This window comes from Narcine bancroftii, chromosome 5, assembly GCF_036971445.1.
Source record: "Narcine bancroftii isolate sNarBan1 chromosome 5, sNarBan1.hap1, whole genome shotgun sequence".
Lineage (NCBI taxonomy): Eukaryota > Metazoa > Chordata > Chondrichthyes > Torpediniformes > Narcinidae > Narcine > Narcine bancroftii.
In genome coordinates this window covers 62,272,800-62,297,614 of record NC_091473.1, presented here as the reverse complement: position 1 = coordinate 62,297,614, position 24,815 = coordinate 62,272,800, and the positions used below count along the sequence as shown (strand labels likewise).

Sequence of the window (24,815 nt, the reverse complement as noted above, 5' to 3'; positions counted from 1 at the left end):
TGGTTGATAAGTGCTGATGAGTCTGGTGTATCCTCCCTTGGGGTAGGGGCAGGGTACCAGGGGTCAGGTGCATCATGTGTGTTCAATGGTCAAGGATGTCTGAGGTGATCTGTGGAGGTCTCCAGGGTCCCTGGGGGAGCCAGGTCCCTAACAGAGACATTGTCTTTGTGCCCAACAGGGTATGCCATATAGGCATATTGGGGATTGACATGGAAGAGGTGTATCCTTTTGACCAGAGGGTCAGATTTATGGCTCCATGCATGCTTCCGGAGTAGGATCGGCCCTGGGCATGTCAGCCATGTCGGCAGTGTGGTCCCTGATGCAGATTTCCTGGAAAAGAAAAACATACACATTCATTTGATGAGGCATTCATGCAGGCATAGCAGGGACCTGATAGAATGGAGTGCCTCCGAGAGGACCTCTTGCCAGCTGGAGACTGGGATACCCTGAGACAGCAGAGCCAGGAGGATGGCCTCCAAACCGTGGCATTCTCCCTTTCCACTAGCTCGTGGTCCTGCTTGTGGCAATTCCCCTGGCCAACAGGTACTGGCTCATCACTCATAAAGGAGGACCCCTGGTCGCTGTGGATATAACTGGGGAAGCCGAATAGAGTGAAGAGACTTCACAGGGCCTTGATGAGTGTGGCAGCTGTCATGTCCGAGCAGGGAATGGCAAATGGAAAACAGGAGTATTCATCAATGATATTGAGATCAGTGGAGGGCAGAGGTCCTTTAAAGTTGGCACTGAGGTGCTTGAAGGGACGGGTGGCTTTTATTAACTGTGCAGTTTGCACTCAGCGCAGACCTGGCAGTTCTTTGTCAAGGATCTGATCTCATCAATGGAGTGTGGCAGGTTGCAGGCTTTGATGAAGTGGAAAAACCTGGTAACTCCAGGGTGACAGATTGTTGTGGAGGATCTGTAGATGGTTTATCTGCATGCTGGCACAAGTCCCACAGGACAGGGCGTCTGGTGGCTCATTAAGTTTCCCCAGCCGGTACAAGATATCATAGTTTTAGTTGGACAGTTCAATTCTCCACCTCAATATCTTGTCGTTTTTGATTTTGCCCTGCTACTGATTGTTAAACATGATCAGTAATCGTTTACCAGTCAGGTAATGGCGCCAGTTCCGCATTGCCTCAACAATGGTTTGGGCCTCCTTCTCAACTGAGGAGTGTTGAATTTCTGGGCCTTGCAGGGTACAGGAAAAAAATGTAACTGGCCTGCCTGTCTGGTTAAGGGTGACTGCCAGAGCGAAGTCTGAAGCATTGCTTTCCACCTGGAATGGAGTGGATTCATCCATAGCAATGTGTGCCTTGATGCGATTTAAGGCTGCATGAGCCTCCGCCATCAGAGGGAAGGATGTGGATTTGACGAGGTGGTGTGTCTTATCCATATAGTTGGAGACCCATTGGACATAATAGGAGAAGAACCCAAGGCACCTCTTCATGGCATTAAGGTTGTGGGGGAGTGGATATTCCAGGAGCGGCTGCATGCAGCCAGGGGCCAATGACTCTGTTCTCAACGACACAGCCAAGGATGGCAAAGCGGGTTGTGTGAAATACACACAGCCTTATATGTGAGATTGAGAAGCTTGGCCATTTTGAGAAATTTCTGGAGGTTGGCGTCATAGTCCTGCATGTCGAAGCCGCAGATGGTAACATTGTGACAGAACATGTTGTGTTTGTATTGTATAGAGGTATGTTTTGGGAGATAAACTGGGGAAGGTTTTTTAGTGTAGGTCACATACAAACACTTCAAAACCAATCTCATTTAAAATACTGGAGCTCTGCTCAAGCCAGTGCCCAAGAGACTTCACTGATGGATTGTTGTTTTGAAAAGCAACTGATGAAAGAGGTCGGAGGAGTAGTTCCAGCCGCAGGCTGTCTGGAGTGCAGCTTGCTGTTCTAAGAAGGTCATGTGGTTTTTGCAAGCAGAGAGAGTTGAACAGCTTTTTCTCTGAAAGAGAGAGAGAGAGAGAGAGAGAGAGAGAGAGAGAGAGAGAGAGAGAGAGAGAGAGAGAGAGAGAGAGAGAGATCAGTTCTGCAGTGCTTGTCAGCAGCAGCAGCTGGGACTGGAATAGGACAAGCTGGCAAGCTTGTGGAAAACCCAATTTGGAAGACAGGTTGTGACTGCTTAGTTCAGTCTGGTCAAGAGGAGAAGAGTACTGGCTGCCTAATGTTTCACTTGAAATAAGAGAAACAAAAAGGAACTCTGTGGTGACCTGAAAGAAAGAGGTTATCATCTGGAAAACCCTGATGGGGAAAGTTTCTTCAGCAAGACACCGATGTGACTGATTAAAAGGGATCAGCTTGTGTCCAGGAAGAACAAATCTCTCTCTGAAAACCAACAAAAACCTTCCTGAGCGGTAACCATTGAAGCACGAAAGTCTGGTGAACTTCATAAATGTTAAATTCTGTACACAGTATAAGAATTACCAGCAACCAGTAAACTTGAAGGAATAAGAAGTGAGATTGGACTGTGAATCGAAGAACTTTTCTGAACTTACACATGCGCTTAGAATTAGAAGTGGGTTAAGTTAAATTAATAGTGATAAGTTAAAGTTTGATTCTGTTTTCAAGTTTAAAGATAATTAAAAGCAATTTTAAGTAATTTTAAGTAACCATTTGTCTTGGTGAATATGAATATGTATTGCTGCTGGGTTTTTAGGTGCTCTGGGCTCGTAACAGTACGGATAGGTGGCCTGCAGCTGGAATACCAAGACACTGTTCATAATGCCGAAGGGGAACTGCAGGAAATGGTAGAGGCATCCATCCACCTCAAACCCTGTATACTGGCTGTCCTCTGGGCGGATAGGGAGCTGATGATATGCCGACTTTACTAAGAAAACCCGGTATTGTGCAATTTGGTTGACCATGTCGGCTATGTGTGGGAGGAGGTATGCGTCCAATTGCATGTATCTGTTGATGGTCTGAGTGTGATCGATGACCATCCTGTTCTTTTCCTCATTCTGCACTACCACTACCTGTGCTCTCCAAGAGCTGGTGCTGGGTTCAATGATCCCTTCCTTGAGTAGCGCTGTACCTCTGCCCGGATGAAGGCCCTGTCCCCTGCACTTTTAGTGCCGAGGGGTTTACAGTTAGGGGTGAGGTTGGCAAATAATGATGGGGCGGTAATTTTAGATGTGGAGAGCCTGCAGGTTGTGTGTGGTTAGCGGCTGGGTTGTTGGCTATGTACGCTGGGGTGTTGTGGAGGGTGTATGGAACGCAATGGTTGGTTTGAAAATTGCCAGTTATATACAGAGAAGGGTGGATGGGGCCCATCGAACTCCATTGTCATGCTTTTAAGGTGACACTGGACATTACCAAAGTTTAAAGTTTTTATATTCTGTACCCCATACTGTTAGAGTCACTATGCACCGTATGTCCAACGTGTGTGACTTGAAGGCCAAGGAGACATTCTGATTCATTGGCAATATTGTGAGGGAAAGAAACCGCACTGTGTCCAGGAGTATGAAGCTCTCTGTACTTCCACTGTTGAATAAGCAAATTGGCAAGTGGCTGTTTATCTTAAAGTCCATCATTGACCTGGCGAGCTGGTGCGGGCTGTCCTGGTTGAGTGTGGGGGAAGCCAGTGTCAGATTGCTGCTAATCGCTGCTGTGGAAGATGGCGGTGTTCAAGATGGCGCTCCCTAGCATGTGGTGCTGCTGAATATCCAAGATGGCGGCCCCCACAGTATGCACATGACGCTGTTGGCCCCCAATGATGGCGGTGTTCTGGACAGCAGCCCCTATGATCTGCACGCGGTGTTGCTAGGAAGTAGTTTCAGCTTACACCCTTTGGCTTGGTATCTCTTCTTCCTGCAGCTGGAGCAAGTTGAATCCTTTGCTGGGCAGCCTTTCCTCTGATGTACCACAGCTGTAGTTGAGTCGCCGATGGGACAGGGGAACAGTGGTGGGAGGCATTCGCAGAGTACTGCTGCCATAGACAGGTCATTAGAGTAGCAGGGGGTTGTGGTGGCACATCCCAAAATGGTGGCACCTGGGGTAGCCACAAGGTGCCCCCATTGTCGGTCGAGTAGGCCTCCATGTTCTGGAAAGCCACTTCCAGCATACCTGCCAGCTCGACTACTCTCTGCATACTGAGCTTCCCTTACTCCAAGAGTCTCTGATGGATGTTGTTCAACAGGGTTGAGTGATCAGATAACAATCTAGCTTTATATTCCATTTTCCTAACTCTCCCTTGGATATGGGCTGACAACAGGAACAGGTCTATCCTTGATTATGTTTTATGTCTACCTGAATAATATGAGTATTCCTTCTCCTTTGGGTGTTGTCTCCTCCATATATCCAAAAGTTGCATTTCCTGCATTGATTTAACCATAAATTTGGTTACTTTGTTCTTTCTGCTAGTCTTTTTTCCAGTTTTATCCATCTTTGAGTCCAAATTAAGGTTAAAGTCCCCTCCTATCAGTATATTCCCCTGTATATCTGCAATCTTCAGAAAGATATCTTGCATAAATTTTTGATCCTCTTCATTAGGTGCATATACATTGAGCAAATTCCAAAATTCTGAATATATCTGACACTTTATCATTACATACCTCCCTGCTAGATCTATTATTTCCTCCTCTATTTTGATTGGTACATTTTTATTGATTAATATAGCTACTCCTCTTGCTTTTTATTATATGATGCTGCCGTTAGGTGCCCTACCCTGTCTCTCCTAAATTTCTTGTGTTCCACTTCAGTTAGATGTGTTTCCTGCACGAATGCGATATCAATATTTTCTTTCTTCAGTAAATTTAACAGCCTCTTCCTTTTGATTTGGTTATGTATTCTGTTAATATTTATAGTCATATAGTTCAACATGGCCATTTCATACTTTGTTTACCTCTCATTTCCGCTTCCTCATCATCACCTTTCCCCCATATGCATTTCTGTTTTCTTTTTTTGAACGCACTGTAAGACAACACTTCTAAACCATAAAATATTTCCACTATTCCCACATCTAAAATTCCCTTAACCCCAAATGTCCCCCCCTCACTCTGAGTTGCCCCTTGTCCCTTGCCGGGCAACCACAACTCCCCTCTCCATTTGGATTGCGAACCCGCTTGCAAGCGTCAACTTATTTCGCAGTGACTGTTATTCTTTCCCACCCAACCCTCTCCAGAAAAGACTTTTATCTTCACATATAACAAAGCTCACCCTCTTTATACCCCCCTTACTTCCTTTCTTCCCTTTTCTTCCCCACCTTAGTTCTTACTTATACATTATTTTTCTTCTGTATATGAAGTTTGTCGTCATTCTTTGTTCTTGTTACATCTCTTCATCTCTCTGTCTGTTTTGGAGGCGTTCTGCAAATTCTCGTGCTTTCTCCTGATCCGAGAACAGTCTGCTTTGCTGCCCCGGGATAACTATTTTAAGCACCACTGGATATCATAACATAAATTTATAGCCTTTCTTCCATAGGATCGATTTTGCTGCGTTAAACTCCTTCCTCTTCTTCAGGAGCTCAAAACTTGTGTCTGGGTAGAAATTTTTTTTTTTTGATCTTTGTATTCCAGTGGTTTTTTGTCTTTTCTCATTTTTTTTCATTGCCTTCTCCAATATATTTTCTCTTGTCGTATATCTCAGGAATTTTACTAAAATGGATCTTGGTTTTTGTTGAGGCTGTGGTTTCGGGGCTAATGTTCTGTGTGCCCTTTCTTTTTCCATTCCTTCCTGCATTTCTGGCATTCCCAGGACCTTGGGGATCCATTCTTTTATAAATTCTTTCATATCTTTGCCTTCTTCATCTTCCTTAAGGCCCACTATCTTTATATTGTTTCTCCTATTATAGTTTTCCATTATATCTATCTTCTGAGCTAACAACTCCTGTGTTTCTTTAACTTTTTTATCAGTTTCTTCCAGTTTTCTTTTTAAGTCGTTCACTTCCATTTCTACGGCTGTTTCTCGTTCTTCCACCTTGTCTAATCTTTTCCCTGTTCTGTTATGACCAGCTCTAATCTACTCACTTTTTCTTCTGTACTTTTCATTCTTCTTTTTATTTCACTAAATTTTCATGTCAGCCATTCTTTTAATGCTTCTATATATTCTTGAAAATTTTTTTATCTATGTACTGTCCATTCACTTTATCTTCTATTTCTCTGTGCAGAGCTTGATGTTCTCCTTCTTCTGTGTCTGCTCTAGGGTTTGTGTCTTCCACTTCTCTTCCTTGTATCTGTGTCTCTTCTGACTTTCTTGTTGGGCTGTTTGTCTCAGTTTGTTGGGTTTTTTTTCATGGTGTCTTGATGTTGGTCCTCTTCTTCTGGGCTGGTTATCTGTTATGTCTCTGGCTTCCTTTTTTCATTCTCAGCCCTCCCATTCCCGTTACTTTCTGTATCTTCCCGCTGGGAGCCCTGCTGTTGGGTCATTCTCAGCTGTTCGTGCTGTAGAGTTCCACTCCACAGCTGGTCCCCGCTCCCGTCGGTGTTGTCTTTGTCGTGCGCATCGCGCATGCGCAATTCCTCATGCATGCACGGTTGCGCACCTCTGTTTGGCTCTGTGAGCCTTCTTTGCAGTCCTGCGTTTGGTGGGTTGTGACCCTGCGGGGTTTCCACTCTCCTCGGGGTGTGGGCTCCTCTTTCCACGGCGGGTCCCTGCATTTTTGTACAGGTAGGGCCTTCACCTTTCTCTTCCGGCGTCTTTCTTTCTTCTTTTCTTCCCGTTGCTTTTGGCTTTTCTTTCTTTGGTGCCATTTCCTCCACACCTTTATTGTTTATTTGTTGTGATTTGTGTGTCTGAGGCTTTGTTTTTTCCTCACTTTTTACCTTCTTTTCTGGAGAGGACTGGTATTCTCCTATCGGCCACTACTCCATCACGTGACTCCTCCTTTATCAACATTTCTTAAGATTAATTTGGAACCTTGCCTGTGGGAAAAGTTTTAGTTTTTACCATGTTGATAGCCATACAAGTAATCTTATTGAAATGGAAAGATGATGCATCCCCCCTACTCGTATATAGTATGAGTAGGGGATGCATCATCTTGACGTAATGTCCTAATATGATGTCCTATTTAATGAAAATTAGATATAATATTAAAGATAGAAAGTTTCAATTTATGAAAATGTGGAACCCATTCTTAGAATTTTTTATAATTGAAAGAATTAACAATTATTGTAGGTTCCAATGGTTCATTGCCTGTTCTCCAGGGGGCACCATTGGTTCCACATTTATTTATTTTTAAAAATTAGTTTATAAGGTAACCTTGATTAGAGGGAGGGGTTAAATTAGATGTAGGTTTTTTTTTCTTTTTTTTCCCCTTTATTTTATGTTATTTCAACAAATGGGTTTAACATGGTTGCATAGATCATTTCATTTAAATATTTTGAGGTATTATAAGCAATTATTGATGTAGTTTTATCTACTCATTTTCTTTGGCTTTTTTTGTGCATGCTTACTTGTATACAAATGAATTATTATGTAAGTGTCAAATCTGTATTTATGCTTATATGTTAAACTCAATAAAAATTATTTTAAGAAGATAAATCTCATTTCCTTTTACTTTAGATTGATCAGGACGTTCTGAAAGACATGAACCAGGGCCAAAGCAAGAAGCCAACCAACAAAAAGATTTATCAAGACACCACCAATGATCTCCTGAAATTTATAAGAAATCTGACACAACATTTCAACGAGAAGGATGAGAGGTACGAGAAACTGGTGCCAGTCAGTTGATATTTTTTAATTGAATTGCTTATTGCCGCATATATTGAGATACAATGAAAAATTGTGTTTTGTTTGCTCTCTGGGTCCGCCAATATTTAAGTACAGCAGGTAGTGTAATAATAAAATAAATGTGCAGCGTGTAATGTTACGATGAGTCAGAGTGCAGGGTGAAGTGTTTCAGTGAATTAAAGAAACAAAATCAGAATTTATTGTCATGAACAAGTCATGAAATTTGGTGTTTTGTGGCAGGATCGTAGTGCAAACATTCCTATTATAACCAACTTACTTACTCAGCTTATAACATTACAATAAATAAAAAATAATAGTGTACGAAAGGTAAGGCAATGTCTTTGGTTCAATGATTATTCAGGAATCTGATGGCAGCGGGGAAGAAGCTGTCATGCTGCTGAGTGCTCATCTTTAGACTCTTGTACCTTTCCCCTGATGGTAGCAGAATGAAGAGGACATGGTCTGGGTGGTGGGGGTCTTCGAGGAGAGAGGTTGCTTTTTTAAGACTCTGTCTCATGTCGATGTCCTCGAAGGAGTGAAGTCTGGGGTCTGTGATGTTGCAGGCTAAATTAACAATCATCTGGAGTTTATTCTTGTCCTGGGAGTTGGCACCTCTGTACCAGGCAGTGATGCAACAAGCCAGAATGCTCTCCACAGTACACCTGTAGAAGTTTTCAGTGACAAACCAAATTTTCTCAGTCACCTCACAAAGTATAGCCACTGGCGAGCCTTCTTAGTGATTGCATCAACATGGAGACTTCAGGACAGATCCTCAGATATGTTGACACCCAGGAATTTGAAGTTCTTGACCCTCTCCATTACTTAGCCCTCATAAGGACTGGATCGTGTTCCCCTGACTTCATTCTGAAGTCCACAATCATCTCCTTGGTTTTGCTAATGTTGAGCGTAATGTTGTTGTTACACCATTCAACGAGCTGATCTATCTCCCTCCTGTAGGCTTCCTCATTGCCGATTGTGATTCTGCCGACAACTGTGATGTCGTCGGCAAAGAATGCAGGGTTGAGTGTTACAATGAGTCGGAGTGCAGGATGGAGTGTTTCAGCGAATCAGAGGGCAGATGGAGTGTTACTTGAGTCAGAGTGTAGCATGGTGTTACATGGTGTTACAGTAAGATAGAATCCAGTGTTACAGTGAGTTAGAGTGCAGGGTGTAGAATTACAGTGAGTCAAAGTGCAGGATATATTGTTACAAAGACAGAGGTGGGATGTATAGCAGTGGTTCTCAACCTTTTTCCACTCACATACCACTTTAAGGAATCCCTATGCCATCAGTGGTCTGTGATTAGTAAGGGATTCCTTAAAGTGGTATGAGAGTGGGAGGCAAGGTTGAGAATCACTGCTCTATACCCAATTGTTTCTGAAATATTTTGCATGAGAAAAATTGTCATCGGCCCCTTTCCTTTGGAGTTATGAAACAATGCACATAACAAGTCAATTAGCTAAAATTAAAACAGTGGTTTTCAAACTTTTTCCTCCCACCAACAATACCACCTGAAGCAATCTCTTACTAATTACAGAGCACCTATGGCAGAAGGAATACTTAAAGTGGTATGTGAGTGGAAAGAAAAAGATTGAGAACCACTAGTATAGAGAAAAGTACAGTTAAACAGTGCAAGGCTGTCATCTGTTACTAGTGAAACATTCATTTGAGAGTCTAATAGCAGGAAAGAAAGTCTTTGAATCTGAGGTTGGTGTTTTCAAGCTCATCTATTTTCTACCTGATGGAAGAAGTGGAATGAGTCCTTTAATATGTTGGCAGCTTTCCTGGGACAGAGGGAGGTGTAGATGGGGTCAATGGAAGGGAGTTTGGTTTGCATAGTGACATGATCCATGTTTGCAACCCTGCAGTATCCTTGTGGTCTTGGGTGGAGCAGTTCCCATCCCACACTGACACAACTGTAGAAGTTGGGAGGTCAGGTTGCATTTGTATCAGACAGTGAGGCTCAATTTGGAGTACTGTATTTGTCTTTGTTCACCATGCTGCAGGAAAGATGTGGTCAAGCTGCAGAGAAGAATTAAGAGGATGAGCTTGGGTTTTTAGGATCATCTCAGTATTTATTCATGGATTGGAGAATGGAAAATGTAGTTTCTTTGTTTAAAAAAAGGTAATAGGAAGAATCCTGGGAATTACATACTAATGAGTCTTATGTCAGTGGTGGGCAAACTATTGAGAAGATTTTTAGGGATGGGATTTACTAGCATTTAGAGAAGCATAGTCTTCTCAGGGACAGCCAACATGGCTTTGTGAGGGACAGGTCATACCTCACGAGCCTAATTGAGTTTTTTGAGGAAGTGGCATCAGAAATTGATGAAGGTAGGGCGGTAGATGTGCATATATATTTTAATAAGGCATACGACAAGGTCCGCCATGAGAGACTCATTACAAAAGTCATGAGTCATCAGAAAGTCATGGAAATTTCAATGAGCGGATTCAAAATTGACTTGCCTACAGAAAACAGTAGTAGGTTGAGCATATTATGCCTGAAGTCAGTGCCTAATTAAGTTCCACAGGGATGTGTTCTTGGATCCCTGCTCTGAGATTTTTATAAATGATCTGGACAAAGAAATGGCAGGATGTGTCTGTAAGTTTGCAAATGACATGGAAGTTGGACGTGTTGTGGATAGTGTTGAAGGATGTTGTAGGTTACAATAGGATACAGGCATGATGGGTGGAGAAGTGGCAGATGGAGTTCAAACTGGATAAGCGTGAAATGATGCATTTTGGAAGGTCAAACTTGAAGGCAGAGTACATGTTTAAGGGCAGGATTCTTAATAATGTGGAAGATCAGAGGGACCTTGGGGATCTAGGTCTACAGATCTCTTAAGGTTGCTGTGCAGGTGATAGGGTAGTTAAGTAGGCTTCTGGTGCTGGCCTTCATTAGTCAGGGGATTGAATTTAAGAGCTATAAGGTAATGTTTCAGCTCTAGTTCTGGTTGCTTCAGACAGGAAGGGTGTAGATGGTTTGGAGAGGTGCAGTAGAGATTTACCAGGAAACTAGATTGAAAAATGTATTTTACGAGGCAAGGTTCACAGAACTAGGGTTTTTTTTTCTTTGGAACAAAGAAGGGTAAGAGGTGACAATAGAGGTCTGCAAGATCGTGACAGCATTTTATTCCCAAGGTGATGGTAGCAAATACCAGAGGACATCTGCATAAGGTGAGGGAAAAAATGTTTAGGGGAAACATCAAGGGTAGGCTTCTTCTTTACACAGTGAGTAGTAGGTCACTGGAATACATTTCCATGGGTGGAAGCTGGTCCAATAGGGATATTTAAAAGACTCATAGACAGGCACTTGGATGCAAGAAAAATAGAGGATTATGGGTGTGAAGTAGGACAGGTTTAGATTGTTGAGTGGGTTTTTTTAATATTTTATTTTGGTTTTCATAGACTCAGAGCAAATCAAACAGCCAATACAATCTTTTTCAACATTCATATAATGTCCAGAGTCTGTATTTAACCTCCCCTGCTTCTCCCTTGCCCCAAACATATCATTATACAAATACTAGTGGAGTTCACAGCCCCCACCAAAACCTAAGGAAAAAACAACCTAGCTAACTAAATAACAACGGTAAGGAATAAAAATAAAGAACTGAAAAACAAAACTAAAAAAAAACAAATTAAAAATTGCACCATGCCCCACTTTCTTAACTCCACTCCTTTCCCTGCTGGGACAGATTTTTATAGTGTCCATATTTCAAAGGGAGGGGGAACTAGTCAATCTGCGTGCCCATGTATTTCAAATAGGGTTACCACACTTTAACTTATGTGTCATATTTCCTCCGTAGATTGTATGTGATTTTCTTCAAGGGAATGCATTCTGCATTTCCATATTCTATTGTGTGATATTTAATTGGGAGTCGGATTTCCACCTAATGGTTATACACTTCCTGGCTATCGACATGGTGACTTTCATAAGGTAAATTTGGTATTTGGACAATCTAAAACTCACGTCCCCAATATCTCCCAGAATGCACAACTCTGGATCTTGTGGAAAATCCAACTTCATAATTTTTTTTTTCAGAATATCCCCCTGAAGGATCTCACTTTTGTACACAGCCAGGTGGAGTGGACAAAGGTTCCAATCTCCACACCACACCTAAAGCACATTTCTGAAATTTTTGGCTTTGATTTATGTAATTTTTGTGATGTGAGGTACAGCTGGTGAAAGACGTTGTATTGCACCAATATGTATCTGGCATTAATGACCTCAGTCATACTCGCTGGTCTTTCCACCATTGATTGTTGTGTCCAAGTCCAACTCCCATCTCTTCTTCAACCTGTGTAAGCCTGGCTTCGGGCTCTTTGGAACATATTTACACATATTCCCCTGTCGAAGTAGAATCTCCACATTACAACATCTAGGTAGGGCCATAGACGATCCTAATTTTTCCCTTAAGAAAGATCTTATTTGCAGATAGCAGAAGAATGTTCTATTAGACAAACTGTAGTGAAGTATTCTACACTGAGCTACTATAGACAGACATCGATGCACACATTGTGGAAATGTTGAACACGTTGTCGAGTTGATGAATATGTAGGGAAGTCGGTGTACACACTGTGGAGTCTAGTGTAAGACTGACACCTCCAGGCTTGCATGCTGGCCTTATATACATCACTGCTTCTGTCACATGGACAGAAGGTGACATCATCATTGATGTCATCAGCTCGACTAAAAACCTGTGTTGGATGTAGGTCAATTTCCTGTATTTTTCACAGCACGTCCACTATTGTGGGAGCCAGTTTGCTTGTTGGTAAGTGACTTGCCACGTAAACCACCCCCCCCCCCCCCGAACCGCCAATCCCATTGCGGACCCCCAAAGTCTGTATTTTTTTTGCTTGGGTGGCCTTCCTCTTCGCCAGGTGCCTGAACCATAACTGCTCCGTCCAGATCCAGAGAGGCAGGTTTGAGGCAGTCTTTACCTCCGATGTCAAAAATGTATGTCGAACCATTGCATCTTTTAGTACCTCAAAGGGACCCTTATATAGATGCTGAAATGGTGCTCATTGTGCTCCTCTCTGTATGAAAACATACTTGCAGGAACTGGCATGACTGTGTTGAGATGTCGGTATGGGTACTAAAGAACCCAGCTTCTCACAGAGCTTGCTTAGGACTGCTGCGGGCATCTCCTCTCGTCCTTGTGATTCTGATACAAATTCTCCTGGAACCATCAGTGTTGTGCTGTAGACCAGCTCTGATGATGAGGCACCTACATCATCCTTAGGTGCCATTTATATGCCCAAGAATACCCATGACAATTCATCAATCCAGTTAGGTCCCTGCAGATGTGCCATAAGGGCCATTTTCAAATGCCTGTGGAACCTTTCTACTAGTCCGTTGGATAGTGGGTGATACGCAGTTGTGTGGTGCAACTTGGTACCAAGCAGGATGGCCATTGCTGACTACAGGCTTGATATGGATTGGGCACCCCTGTCAGACATTATGTGTGCGGAAGACTGAAATGTGCTATCCAGGCAGAAATGAGGGGCATGGCGCAGGTGTCGGTAGTCATGGAACCACCTCTGGCCACTACGTGGCCCGATCCACTACAGGGAGAATAAAATGGGAACCACATGACACCGTTAGGAGGCCTACAATGACCATGTGTACATGGTCAAACCTCTGATACGTCGGCTCAAAAGATTGTAGTGGGGGTTTCAGGTGTTGCTTTGGATGTCTGGCAACAAGTGCATGTCTTCACCTAATTGCTGAGCTGTTTTTGAAGGCCATGCCACACAGATCTGTTTGCTACCATCTGGACAGTCGTTCAGATCGATGAATGGGCCAACTCGTGTACTGCATCAAATACCTGCTGCCTCCAGGCCACCAAAACGATTGGGGTAGGATGACCTATAGATACGTCACACTGGAGTTTGAGCTCCCTTGAGCCTACCGGAATTTCTTCCAGCTGCAGGTTTGAATCTCCTGTTCCATAATGCAGAATTTCGTCATCTGCCTGTTGTGCTTTCGCAAGTGCAACATAGTCCACGCCTTGGGCTAAGGCAGTAGTTCTCAACCTTTTTCTTCCACTCACATAACATTTTAAGTAATCCCTTACTAATCACAGAGCACATATGGCATAGGGAATACTTAAAGTGGTATGTGAGTGGAAAGAAAAAGGTTGAGAACCATTGGGTTAAGGTCTGCACGGATTGCATGGCCAGGCGAGACAGCACATCTGCTACTACGTTGGACTTTCTTGAGATGTGTTCAATGGCCATCGTGAACTCAGAAATATATGATAAATGTCTCTGTCAACGAACCAACCATGGATCTGATACCTTATCTAATACCATCTGAAGGCAAATGTATGTGGCTTGTGGACCGTAAAAGCTGTAAAATGCCTGCCTTCTAGAAAATACCTAAAATGCCTGATAGCTAGGTACAGTGCCAACAATTCTCAATCAAAAGCATGTACTTGAGTTCTGGTGGTCTTAGGTGCTTACTAAAGAAAGTCAATGGTTTACAATGCCTATTGATGTACTGTTCAAGCACTCCTTCTACTGCTATACTGGACACATCCACTGTCAGGGCTGTTGGAACATCCATTATTGGATGGACCAGCAATGCAGCATGAGCCAGTGCTTCCTTGGCTTGCCTGACACAAGGATGAAGAGGGAACGCAAGTTGCGAACCGCTGATGGTAGAAACCAGCACTAAAAGTTCACCATTCCTGGAGGCCTTTAACTGTGCTGAGATTGCCTCAACATTTGTTGGTAGTGGCTTTGGTTCACGCTTGTTGATTCTATGACCCAGAAAGTCGAAGGTCACTAACCCGAATTGACACTTGGCTGGGTTGATGGTCAGCCCAAACTCATTCAAATGAGTGAAAAGCTCATTTGAGTGCAGGTGGGACAGATGTTCCTGACGACTGCAGCTAGCGATGTATGTATTCTAGGTATATGAAGGTAAAGTCAATATTGCGTCCTACTCTGTCCATTAAATGTTTGAAAATCTGGGCGGCATCCTTCTGAATTCAAAAAGGCCAAAGGGTATAAAAATAGCTTTTTTTGGAGTGTCATCCAGGTGGACCGGGATCTGTTCATACCTCCAGACCAGGTCTGCCTTGGAAAAGACATGGGCTCCCTTCAAGTTGGACTTGAAGTCCCGTAAATGTGGTACCAGATAGCGATTCGGTGTGGTAAACTTGTTCAACCAGCAGTCATCGCCGCAGGGTCTTCATCTGCCTGCAGCCTTGGGTACCATATAGAGTGGGGAGGCCCAGGAGCTATTGGACTGTTGTACAATACCCATGCCTTCCATCCTTTCAAACTCTTCTTTGGCCAGACGAAGTTTATCTGGAGGGAGCCTGCGAGCTTGGCCATGCAGCGGTGGCCCTTTGGTTTGCTGCACCCCATATTTCGGTATCGCCGAGGTGAATTGTGACGTAATTATTACAGGGAATTCCACAAACAACCTGGCAAATTCATTGTCCGAAAGAGTTATGGGGTCTCAACGCGAGGCTGGAAGCTTGGCCTCACTTAGGGTAAAGGTCTGGAAAGTGTGGGTATGAATGAGCCTTCATCCCTCTAGATCAACCAGCAAGCCATGTGCTCTGAGAAAATCAGCTCCCAATAGCGGTTGTGTGACTGTGGCCAATGTGAACGTCCACGTGAACTTAGTATTGCCAAACTGAAGCAGGATTCTACGCGTGCCACATGTCTGGATAGTACTGCAGTTTGTAGCTTTCAATGATGGCCCAGGTTTTCTGTTACGTGTGTTCCACTCACATACCACTTTAAGGGGGAAGCACACTGGTCTCAGCCCCTGTATCCACCAAGAATTACTGGCCAGAATGTCTATCCCAGACATTAGTGACGGCTGGCCCTGGCATATCCCTGAAACGTACAGGGAGGTCAGCAGCGGCGAGCTTCTGCGCCCCATCGTTGATGGTAGAAACACCAATGGATACTATCTTCGTCCTGTTGTGTCCTGGCCAATTGGCAGTCTAACAACAGATTTGATCAACCCTGCTGCCGCTCTAATGTTGGAGTTGCACAGTCCTGCTGCCGTGAGCAGGATCTTGAGGCCTGTCCCACGGATGTCACGCTTTCTTGCTTAGCCCACCATAGGCATGGGCCGTAACTCCCCATGGGTCACTGAAATCCTCATCAGCCAGCAGCATATGAATATCTTCTGGCAACTGCTCCAAGAAAGCCTGCTTGAACATGAGCGCGGTACAGGTCCTGTGTCCCAAGTGAAGTAAATGGGCCACTTGCTCATGTCATGAGGTCAAAGGCATGGATGAGCAGAGTCTTGTGTGCCATATACTTGCCCTCCTCCAGAGGCTGCTGCAGAAAATCCAGGGCACTTACTACATAGTAGTACCGCATGGAATCAGATGTTATCTGCTCCAAATGGAATTGGGCTTCTGCTGGGTTAAACCATACATGTGGTTGTGAAGTCCAAAACATTGGCAGTTTCAGAGCCACGGCATGCATTGAAGAAATATTTTTCATGTTGGGGCCCAAATCGTTTGGACTATTGGGGTCACCAATGTAGCGGAGTATTCTATACTGAGCTACTATAGACATCAGTGTACACTTTGTGGAATTGCTGTACACGTTGTCGAGTTGATGTATATACGGGGAAGTCAATGTACATGCTGTGGAGTCTAGTGCAAGACTGACACCTCCAGGCTTGCATGCTGGGCTTATATACATCACTCTTTCTGTCACGTGGACAGGAAGTGACATCATCAGTGATGCCATCAGCTCAGATAAAAACCTATGTTGGGTGCAGGCCAATTTCCCGTATTTTCCACAGCATTTTGGGAGCCAGTTCACTTGCTGCTAAGTGGGTCGCCACAAAACCATATTTGTCATTCAACTGCTCGAATGACATGACCTGCCTTTGTAACATTCCTCAATACACTTGATCCCTTTCTGGACCAGGTGTCCAGGATCTTATTACCCAGATTCAAGATTATTAATTTGTCCTGGGTCAAAGACGTTTTAGGAGATATCTCCACCTTCCATCCAATACATTGATTTATTCTTTTCCATATGTGAAGTATATGCTTTAGTATGGGGTTATCGGTTTTCTTTGAAATTAATTTAGTGTCCCATTTATATATAAATTCTCCTATTTTTTCACCTATCACATGTAGTCCAATTTGTGCCCAGGAAGTGTGGGAGTGGGGCGCGGGTGGTGGCCCTCCCTCAAAGAGTGATGCAATAAACTTTGCCTGCCCAATAATACATTTCAAAAATTTGGTTATTTTAACCACCCCCCCCAAAGAAAAATTGTAATCCCATGTTAACTTTTCCATGGAGATTCTAGCCACCTTACTATTCCACAGGAACCTTCTGACATATTCACCAAGTGTCTTAAAGAAACCCCGGGGCAATAAAATGGATAACAATTGAAAAAAGATACTGGAGCCTTGGTGTCACCTTTATTCTGACACAGTTAACTCTGCCCACCAGTGTTATAGCCAGAGTCCTCCATCTATCAAGATCCTCCTCAATCTTCTGGAACAAAGGAAGATTAGTTTTTATGTTACGTAAATCTTTATTTTTATCCCAAAATGCTTTCTTGCGGCCATTTAAATCGACTCCTCTGTTGATATTGTCTATAATACCTGTTTGTCAAAGACATAATTTCACTTTTGTCCAGATTTACTTTAATACCCTGAGACCTTCCCATAATCTTCCAGTGTGGTCTTCAGGCTGGCCAACGACCCCTTGGGGTTTGTCAAATACACAAGCACATCATCAGCAAAAAAAGTTGATTTTGTGGTCTACCTGGCCCAACCTGAACTTCCTATGTCTGAATCTCGCTGAATGGCTTCCGCCAGTGGCTCAATTGCCAATATGAACAGTGCTGGAGACATACTGAACTTACTCAATGGAAACACTGGAGACATCTGCCCATTTGTAATAATTTTCGCTTGGGATTTATGGAAAAGTGTCTTCATCCAGTTGACTGAATCCAAACTTCTCCAGTACCTTGAACAAAAAGTCCCATTCCAGTCTGTCAAAGGCCTTCTCCCATCCAGAGCTAGGGCCACTCCTGGATCTAACTATTGTTTGTTAATTGCCTCGTTTCTACATATCCATTTTAATCTGGATTTGATAATTTTGGCAAATATTCTGCGAACCTATTAGCTAATACTTTTGCAATGATTTTATAATCTGTGTTTAATAATGAGATGGATCTATACAAGGCGGGGCTCAATGGGTCCCTGGCATTTTTGGGAATCACTGTGATGATTGCTGTTGAGAAAGACTCCAGGAGGGTATGTGTCTCTGCCACCTGATCCACCACCTGCATAAGAAGGGGCATTAGCAGATCTTTGAACTCTTTATAAAATGTCAGGGAAACCTTCCTCCCCTGGTGATTTGCCAGCCTGCAAAGAGCTCAAAGTCCATGCTATCTCCTCTTTAGAGAAAGGGGCACTCAGTCACTTTCACTCTTCATGATCCAAATTTGGTAAGCTCAATGAAAGCAAGAAATCATCCAATTAGGTTGGATCACCCCTTGATTCCAATTTATACAATTTCTTGAAAAATATTCATTTATTTCTTTTGGTATATATGAAATCTTTTCTTCCCCTGTTCTAATTGCATTAATTGTTCTCAAGGCCTCTTACGTCTTCACCTGCTAGGACAAGATTTGGTGGGCCCTCTTCCCTAATTCATAATACATTTGTCTAGATCTTAAAATCAACTTTTCTGTTTTATATATTTGTAATATATTAAATTTGAGCTTTTTATTCACCAAATTCCTCTATTTTTCTTCTGTTCCCACTCTTTGATAATCCTTTTCCAATTGAGCTATTTCCTGTTCTAGGCATTAAACTCATTCTTGTGCCCCTTTTTGATGCTTTTGGTATATCCTTTGACCTGGTCCCTTAAATAGTCCTTTAATGTGTCCCATATTAAGAAGGTATCCTCAGTAGTAAGGCAGTTTGTCTCACAGAACAATTCTATCTGGGCCCTAACAAAGTTACAAAATTCTGGTTTTACTAATGGCTGTCTATACATCAAGGCCTGTTTATCTGGCATTATGATGGATAAAGTCAAGGGAGAGTAGTCCGAAAATAGCCGTGGCGTGTACTAAGTTTCCACTAGCCTACCTTCCAATTGGGCTGACGTCAAAAATAAATAAATTCTAGTGTAGGAATCATGTTGTCTTGAGGAAAAGGAATAATTCCTTTCTCTCAGATTCAGCCTTCTCTGGATATCTATAAGATTCAGTTCTTTCATAAATTCTAGGGTAGACTTAGCTGTTACATTCTTTGCTGACTTATCCATGACCGAATCGAAACAAAAATTAAAATCCCCTCTAATCAAAACATTCTCACACCCTTCTGATACTTTCAGAAATATGTCCTGTATAAATTTTTTGTCATTAAAATTCAGGGTGTAAATATTCATAAATGTCCAGTGAACCAAGTACTTTGGCAATGCCAAAGTACGAATCTCCCTGCCAAATCCGTGCCCATATCCTTGACCATTACTGGAAAATTCCTCCCTATCAAAATGGCCACTCCCCTAGTCCGAGAATCAAAGGAGGACATTGCCACCTGACCCAACCACCCCCCTTTAACTTTAAATGTTCTTGTTCTGTAAGGTGGGTCGCCTGCAAAAACACTATTCCCGTCTGCATCTTTTTCAGGTGAGCCAAGGGTCTTTTTCTCTTGATCGATACATTTATCCTATTTACATTAAAACTCACCAATTTAATTGGCATCTATTGTCCCCGGACCATTCCATTATACCCTTCCTCCTCCTTCTTGTCCCAATATTTAGCCTCCGTCCTGATTCTGCTCCGTAGATCCTTGGCATAGGCGATTGTGCTCCAAACAAAAACCAAACAAGTTAACAAAACTAAAATCCTCATTCCAAAACAAAACTAAAAACCCACCAGAAAAAAACCCTCCCCCCCCCCCCCTCCATTTACCTTTAACCACCCCAGCACCAATAACCAAGCTATTGGTGCCAAACCCTTGCCTATTTTGAGAAGTGCTCAATGCACCCATCATCCATTTGTACTTCCCTCCCTTTCTGCGAGCTCCCCATATCTCTTCTTTAATTAACATATACAATCCCGTTTAAACATTAACATTCCCGTAGTCCTCACACTTTCAATATTTACAATCCATTCTTCGCCCAAATCCCTCTTTCTCCTTTATTTACATTTGAAGCAGTGGCAGGGATCTTAAAAAGTCCATTGCTTCCTTTGGATCCTTAAAAAAACCTTCTTGGCCCTTACTATCTTCTACATTGCCAGGTGAATTAGGGCAAACTCCATTCCTTTTTGTTTCAAGCTCTTTTTTGCAGGCTCAAATTCCTCCTGTGCTTCAACAATTTCCTCTTAATCAACCCAGACATAAGACCCTTCATATTCCACCTGACCCCCTCCACCTTGCTTTTTCCCCTACTGTCGCCACCAGCAAAAGCCTCTCTCTATCCTGATAGCGCAGGAGTCTCACCAGGATAGAACATGGTCATTGATGTGGCCCTGAACGAGAGACTGGTGGGCCCATTCTATTTCCAAATTATTTCCTCTTTTTTCCCTCCCTAGTATATCCGAAGCCCACTTTTGCAGAAATTCCAGTGTCTCTTCCCTCCTTCACTCCCCACAATCTTAATCATGTTCCTCCTATTAATATTTTCTAATATGTCTATCCTCTCCCACATCTTTATCTTATCTCCTTCCCATATAGCCATTTTGTTCTCCCCTATCCAATCTTCCCTTCACCCTCTCAATTCTCTCCTGTTTCAATTACTCTTTCCGTTAAGCTATCCAGCCTTTCTTTAATTGCCCCTTAGTCTGCCACCAGTGTCTTCAGTCATTTTAATTTGACCAATGGCCTCCAAAATTTCTCTGGCAAAAAGCATCAAGCCCTCTGCCTCTTTTATCAGTCTTCGACTTCCATATGCTGTCTTTCTTTTGCCCCCTTCCTCTTCCTCTTCTTATTCCTCCTCCACCTCATTTTCCGACTCCAGGCAGCCCCTGCCACACATCTTTCTTGCCGATCTCCTTCTGGCCGCGTTTTCCCTGGAGTCCACCAGGCCTGACACCTCGGATGCCATCCGACGCCTCGAACCAGACATCCTCACACCTGTCGGTTGGAGCGGCCTTACCAGGCAAGTCCTCGCTCTCTCTGGTATTTCTCTTCCCAGCCCATGGGCTCCTTTCCACCCTTGCTGCCGACATCACTGCCATCTCTGCCTTGGCCTTACTCCCCAGGCTCGCGTGTTTGGGCTTCCCTCCACCCGCTGTTGTCGCTGCTATATCAACCTCGGGCTGGCTCCACTGCACTTACGTCTCTGCGCCTCCCATTGTTGATGATATTGTCGCCCTCTCCTTTTTGGCCCGGCTTCCTTTACCTTAAGCCTCCAGGCTCCCCATCAGTGCCATTGTAGCCGCTACCTCTGTTGCTGCCCTCTCCATCCCGCCCAACTTCTTCCATCTTGAGCTGCCAAACCTCCCATGCCTGATGGCGCTCCTGCCACCTTGATTCCAGTCTTCTCCGGGCACCTTCTGGGCTAGCCTCTCTCAGAGTGGCCTCGCTCTCCTCCTCCTGCGTGATCTTTTCCCAACAGGAAGGCCCCTACTCAGGGGCTGATTCGCGGCCATTGCCATCCTTAGCAAAGGTGCCTCTTTGATTTCGTTCTCTGCCACGAGACAAGTTCTTTTCACTCTCTCCTCTTGCTACTTTTCCCCATTTCTTCACTGCTTTCTAAAGTAGCTGTTCTGTGGATTCTTATGGGGGGATTTCTATGTTTTAACTTCTCTTTTCTAATCTTTTTAACGGGGAGATCGCCAACTTCACTACACCTCTACGGCCACCATTTTCCCCCAATTGCTGAGGAGGTGATCTTGGTCAGCACATCATCATGGGGCGTAAGGCCTGTACTGTGTTAAAATGTTCATTGTTTTCTGTTATTCCCTGAGAATAGATGGCTGAGGGCATGTAAAAACATGAGGGGCATGGATTAAGCAATTTCTCACAATCTATCTTCTAATGTAGATCAATCTAAAACTAGAGGGCATAGTTTAAGGTGAGAGGGGAGAGTTTTAAGAGGAACCTGAGGGTCATCCTTTTAATTCAGAGTGTGGTCTGCATCTGGAACGAGCTGCCAGAGAAATCTTTTGAAGTAGTTACAATTACAAAATTCAAATCACATGAGGACGGTGTATGGACAGGAAGGGCTAGAAGGAAATGGACCAAATGTAAGCAAATGGGATGACCCCAGAATGCCAAATTGATGAGTTGCGCTGAAGAGCCAGCCCTGTGCTCTGTGACCATGTGTTTGTTAATTTTTTTTTTCAGCATCAAGAATATAGTTGGTAAACCAGACAAATATTGTCTTGGACTTTTTCCTGATTTCATCATCTCGATCTACAATGCTTTGAAGGACACTGAATGGAAGCATCACTTTCCAAATGATCAAAGGCAACTTCAGCCCCCACTGGCGCCTCGCTTAGGCAGTTCTGCACAGGATGGTTGAACTATCAAACAGGATCACGCACTTCAAAGGCTGTTCAGCCAGAGAACTTTTGATCAAGATTTAAGATTCTTTTTTGCAATGTACACAAAATTTGTTTTGAAAATTGGAGGCCAAATTGTTTCCAAACAGATGGCATCATTAATGGGCTCCAATTTACAGTAACTGCCTCCCCCAGCTCTCTTTTATTTCTCTCCCCCCACCCCCCCTTGCTTCTCCTCATACGTCTGACTCCCTTCCTTCCTTTCTCTTCTGGCCTTTCATCCACAGTTTCCTCCCTCCAACTCCCCACACCTCTTCCCTTCTACTATGAGATAGCATCTTTCCTCAGCCCTCTACTCCCCCTCCCACCTGCATCTACCTGACACCTGCAAGCTTGTGCTATTTCCTCTTCCACCCCACCTTGTTTTTTGGCTTTTCTTATAACAGATTCAGATCCGAAATGTCGACTGCCTATTGCTTTCCCCAGATGCTGTCTGACCTGGTGAGTTCCTCCAGTACTTTGTGAGTTGATCTAGTTCTTTAGGATCTCCAGCCTCCTTGTTTACAAACATTTATTTTCTTTTGTTTGTCCTTTAAAGGTACACAGAGATGCCACTAGTTCAGCATCCCTATAAAGAGTGAAATAAAGTGTCCCTACAGAAACATTGAGTGTTCATGGATCCCACCATCTCCAGAGGACCTATAACCTCTGATAGCTGTTCAGCCTCCTGTCCAGTGGTGAACCCGAGCTCTAGGTTTCCATTACCCTCTCGCTCCCAGTTCTGAATCTCTGATATGAATAGGAAGCTGTCAGTGCCCAAAGCCTTTCAGCAGCCTTGCTCACAAAATGCGTCCCCACGAATCCCAGTCCCAATACCTGGCTCCCAGAAGCCGGTCTTGGAACAACCTGTATCAGCCCCTCAGTTGTCTCCTACCTTGTAGGGTCCTCTCCCAGGCTTCTTCTCATAGTTGTCGAGAGGTGGTGTTTTCCCACTCTGGTGCCCTGCACCTGTCCACTGCTCCATTGAAGCCCATGCCTCTCGAGATCTGGATGCAGAGCTTGTGTGCTACCATTTTGGATTGGGACTCTTGAGGATCTTCCATAGAATACTGCAGCACAGTGTTACAAGCCCAGAGGACCCAAAACCCAGCAGCAATAGAAATTCACCAAGACAAATGGTTACTTAAACAAAAGTTGCTTTTAATTTTCTTTAAACATAAAAAGAGTATCAAGTTTTAAGTTATTACTATTAACTTAACCCTTTTCTAATTCTAAGCACACGTGTATGGTGGTAAAACACAGGATTCTGTTGACACCGTGGTTAAGTGAAGAAACACACAAATGCTGGAGAAACTCAGCAGGTCAAACAGTGCCTTTATGTAGCAAAGGTAAAGATACATCACCAGTATTTTGGGCACATATATGTAATGTGTAAGTTTTTTGATTCACAGTCCAATAATTCACTTCTATCTTCTCCAGAAGAGATAGTTGCGTCAGGCTCCCTTCTGTCATTTAAGAGAAGGTTGGATGTGTACAAGGATGTGAAGGGATTGGAGGGTTATGGGCGGAGAGCAGGAGGGGGGAGTTAGTGGAGTTGTTCAAGTGACCAGCACGGAATCGAAGGGTCGACATGGCCTGTTTCCGCGCTGTAAACGGTTATATGGTTATATGATATCAGGCAATTCTTATACTGTGCACAAAATTTTACATTTATGAATTTTCACCAGGCTCTGGTGCTTAAAGGTAAATTGTTACCGCTCAGAAAGGTTCTTGTTGGTTTGAGCAAGATACTTCTTGTTCATTGGACACCCACAAACTTATTTCCTCTGTGATAGAGTATTTAGAGGTGGTTTGGGAGGAATTGTTAGAGCAGCTTGCACACACACATTTTAAAACACAATATTTCCAGGACTTTTGCAGAATGCTTTTTGCAGGAGGCAACAAAATATCGACAGCAGCTTGCCTGGGAGAGCACGTGATCTTTGAGGGCAGAGGAGAAGAGTTTTGCTCTCAGAGAGGGAGGGTGTGAAACAGAGAGGAGAGAGACAGAAATCCATTCCAGAGGGACAAGCTGGCAAACTTTGGAAGGCTGCCTGGTCAATGGAGAAGACTGGCGGTGTGAAAGGTGACCTGAAAGAAAGAGGATCATCTGGAGAACCCTGAAGGGGGCAAGTTTCGTCAGCAAGACTGATTGAGAAGGATTCAGTTGCGGATGTCCTGGAAAAGGAATCTCTAAAAACCAGCAAGAACCCTCCTGAGTGGTAACCATTTGCCTGTTAAGCACCAAAGACTGGTGAACTTTGTTAATGCTAACTTCTGTGCACAATACAGTGAGATTGGACTGTGAGCCAAAGAACTTTTCTAATCTTAAATATACATTACACACACCTGCGCTTAGTATGGGGGTGGGGGGTGGGGGGATTAAGTAGTTAGGTAGGTTAAGTAATAAGTTAAAGTTTAATTCTTTTTTCTTGTTCAAATATAATTAAAAACTACTTTTGTTTAAGTAACCCTGTGTTGTGGTGCATATCTATTGCTGCTGGGTTTTGGGGGTCCTCGGGATTCCGTTACATTTTATGGGGGTTAGTCGTTTAGGATTTGAACATTGATTTATTAGTTGATTTGGTTTTTTGTTTGCAAGCTATTGTGTCTGGAATTTTTGCAAGCGAACTTAA

General features: G+C 43.5%; 1 protein-coding gene across 2 annotated transcripts in view; it reads left to right on the top strand.

Moving 5' to 3' along the window:
• Positions 1-24,546, top strand: part of LOC138763438 (2-5A-dependent ribonuclease-like) — an 88,307-nt gene extending 63,761 nt beyond the window's left edge. For both annotated transcript variants that reach the window (XM_069937576.1, XM_069937577.1), the window contains exons 6-7: positions 7,509-7,648; positions 21,983-24,546. In XM_069937576.1, the coding sequence (XP_069793677.1) occupies positions 7,509-7,648; positions 21,983-22,160 (318 nt within the window). In that variant the 3' untranslated portion in view covers positions 22,161-24,546. The remainder of the gene's footprint in view (positions 1-7,508; positions 7,649-21,982) is intronic.
• Positions 24,547-24,815: the final 269 nt, after the last annotated feature.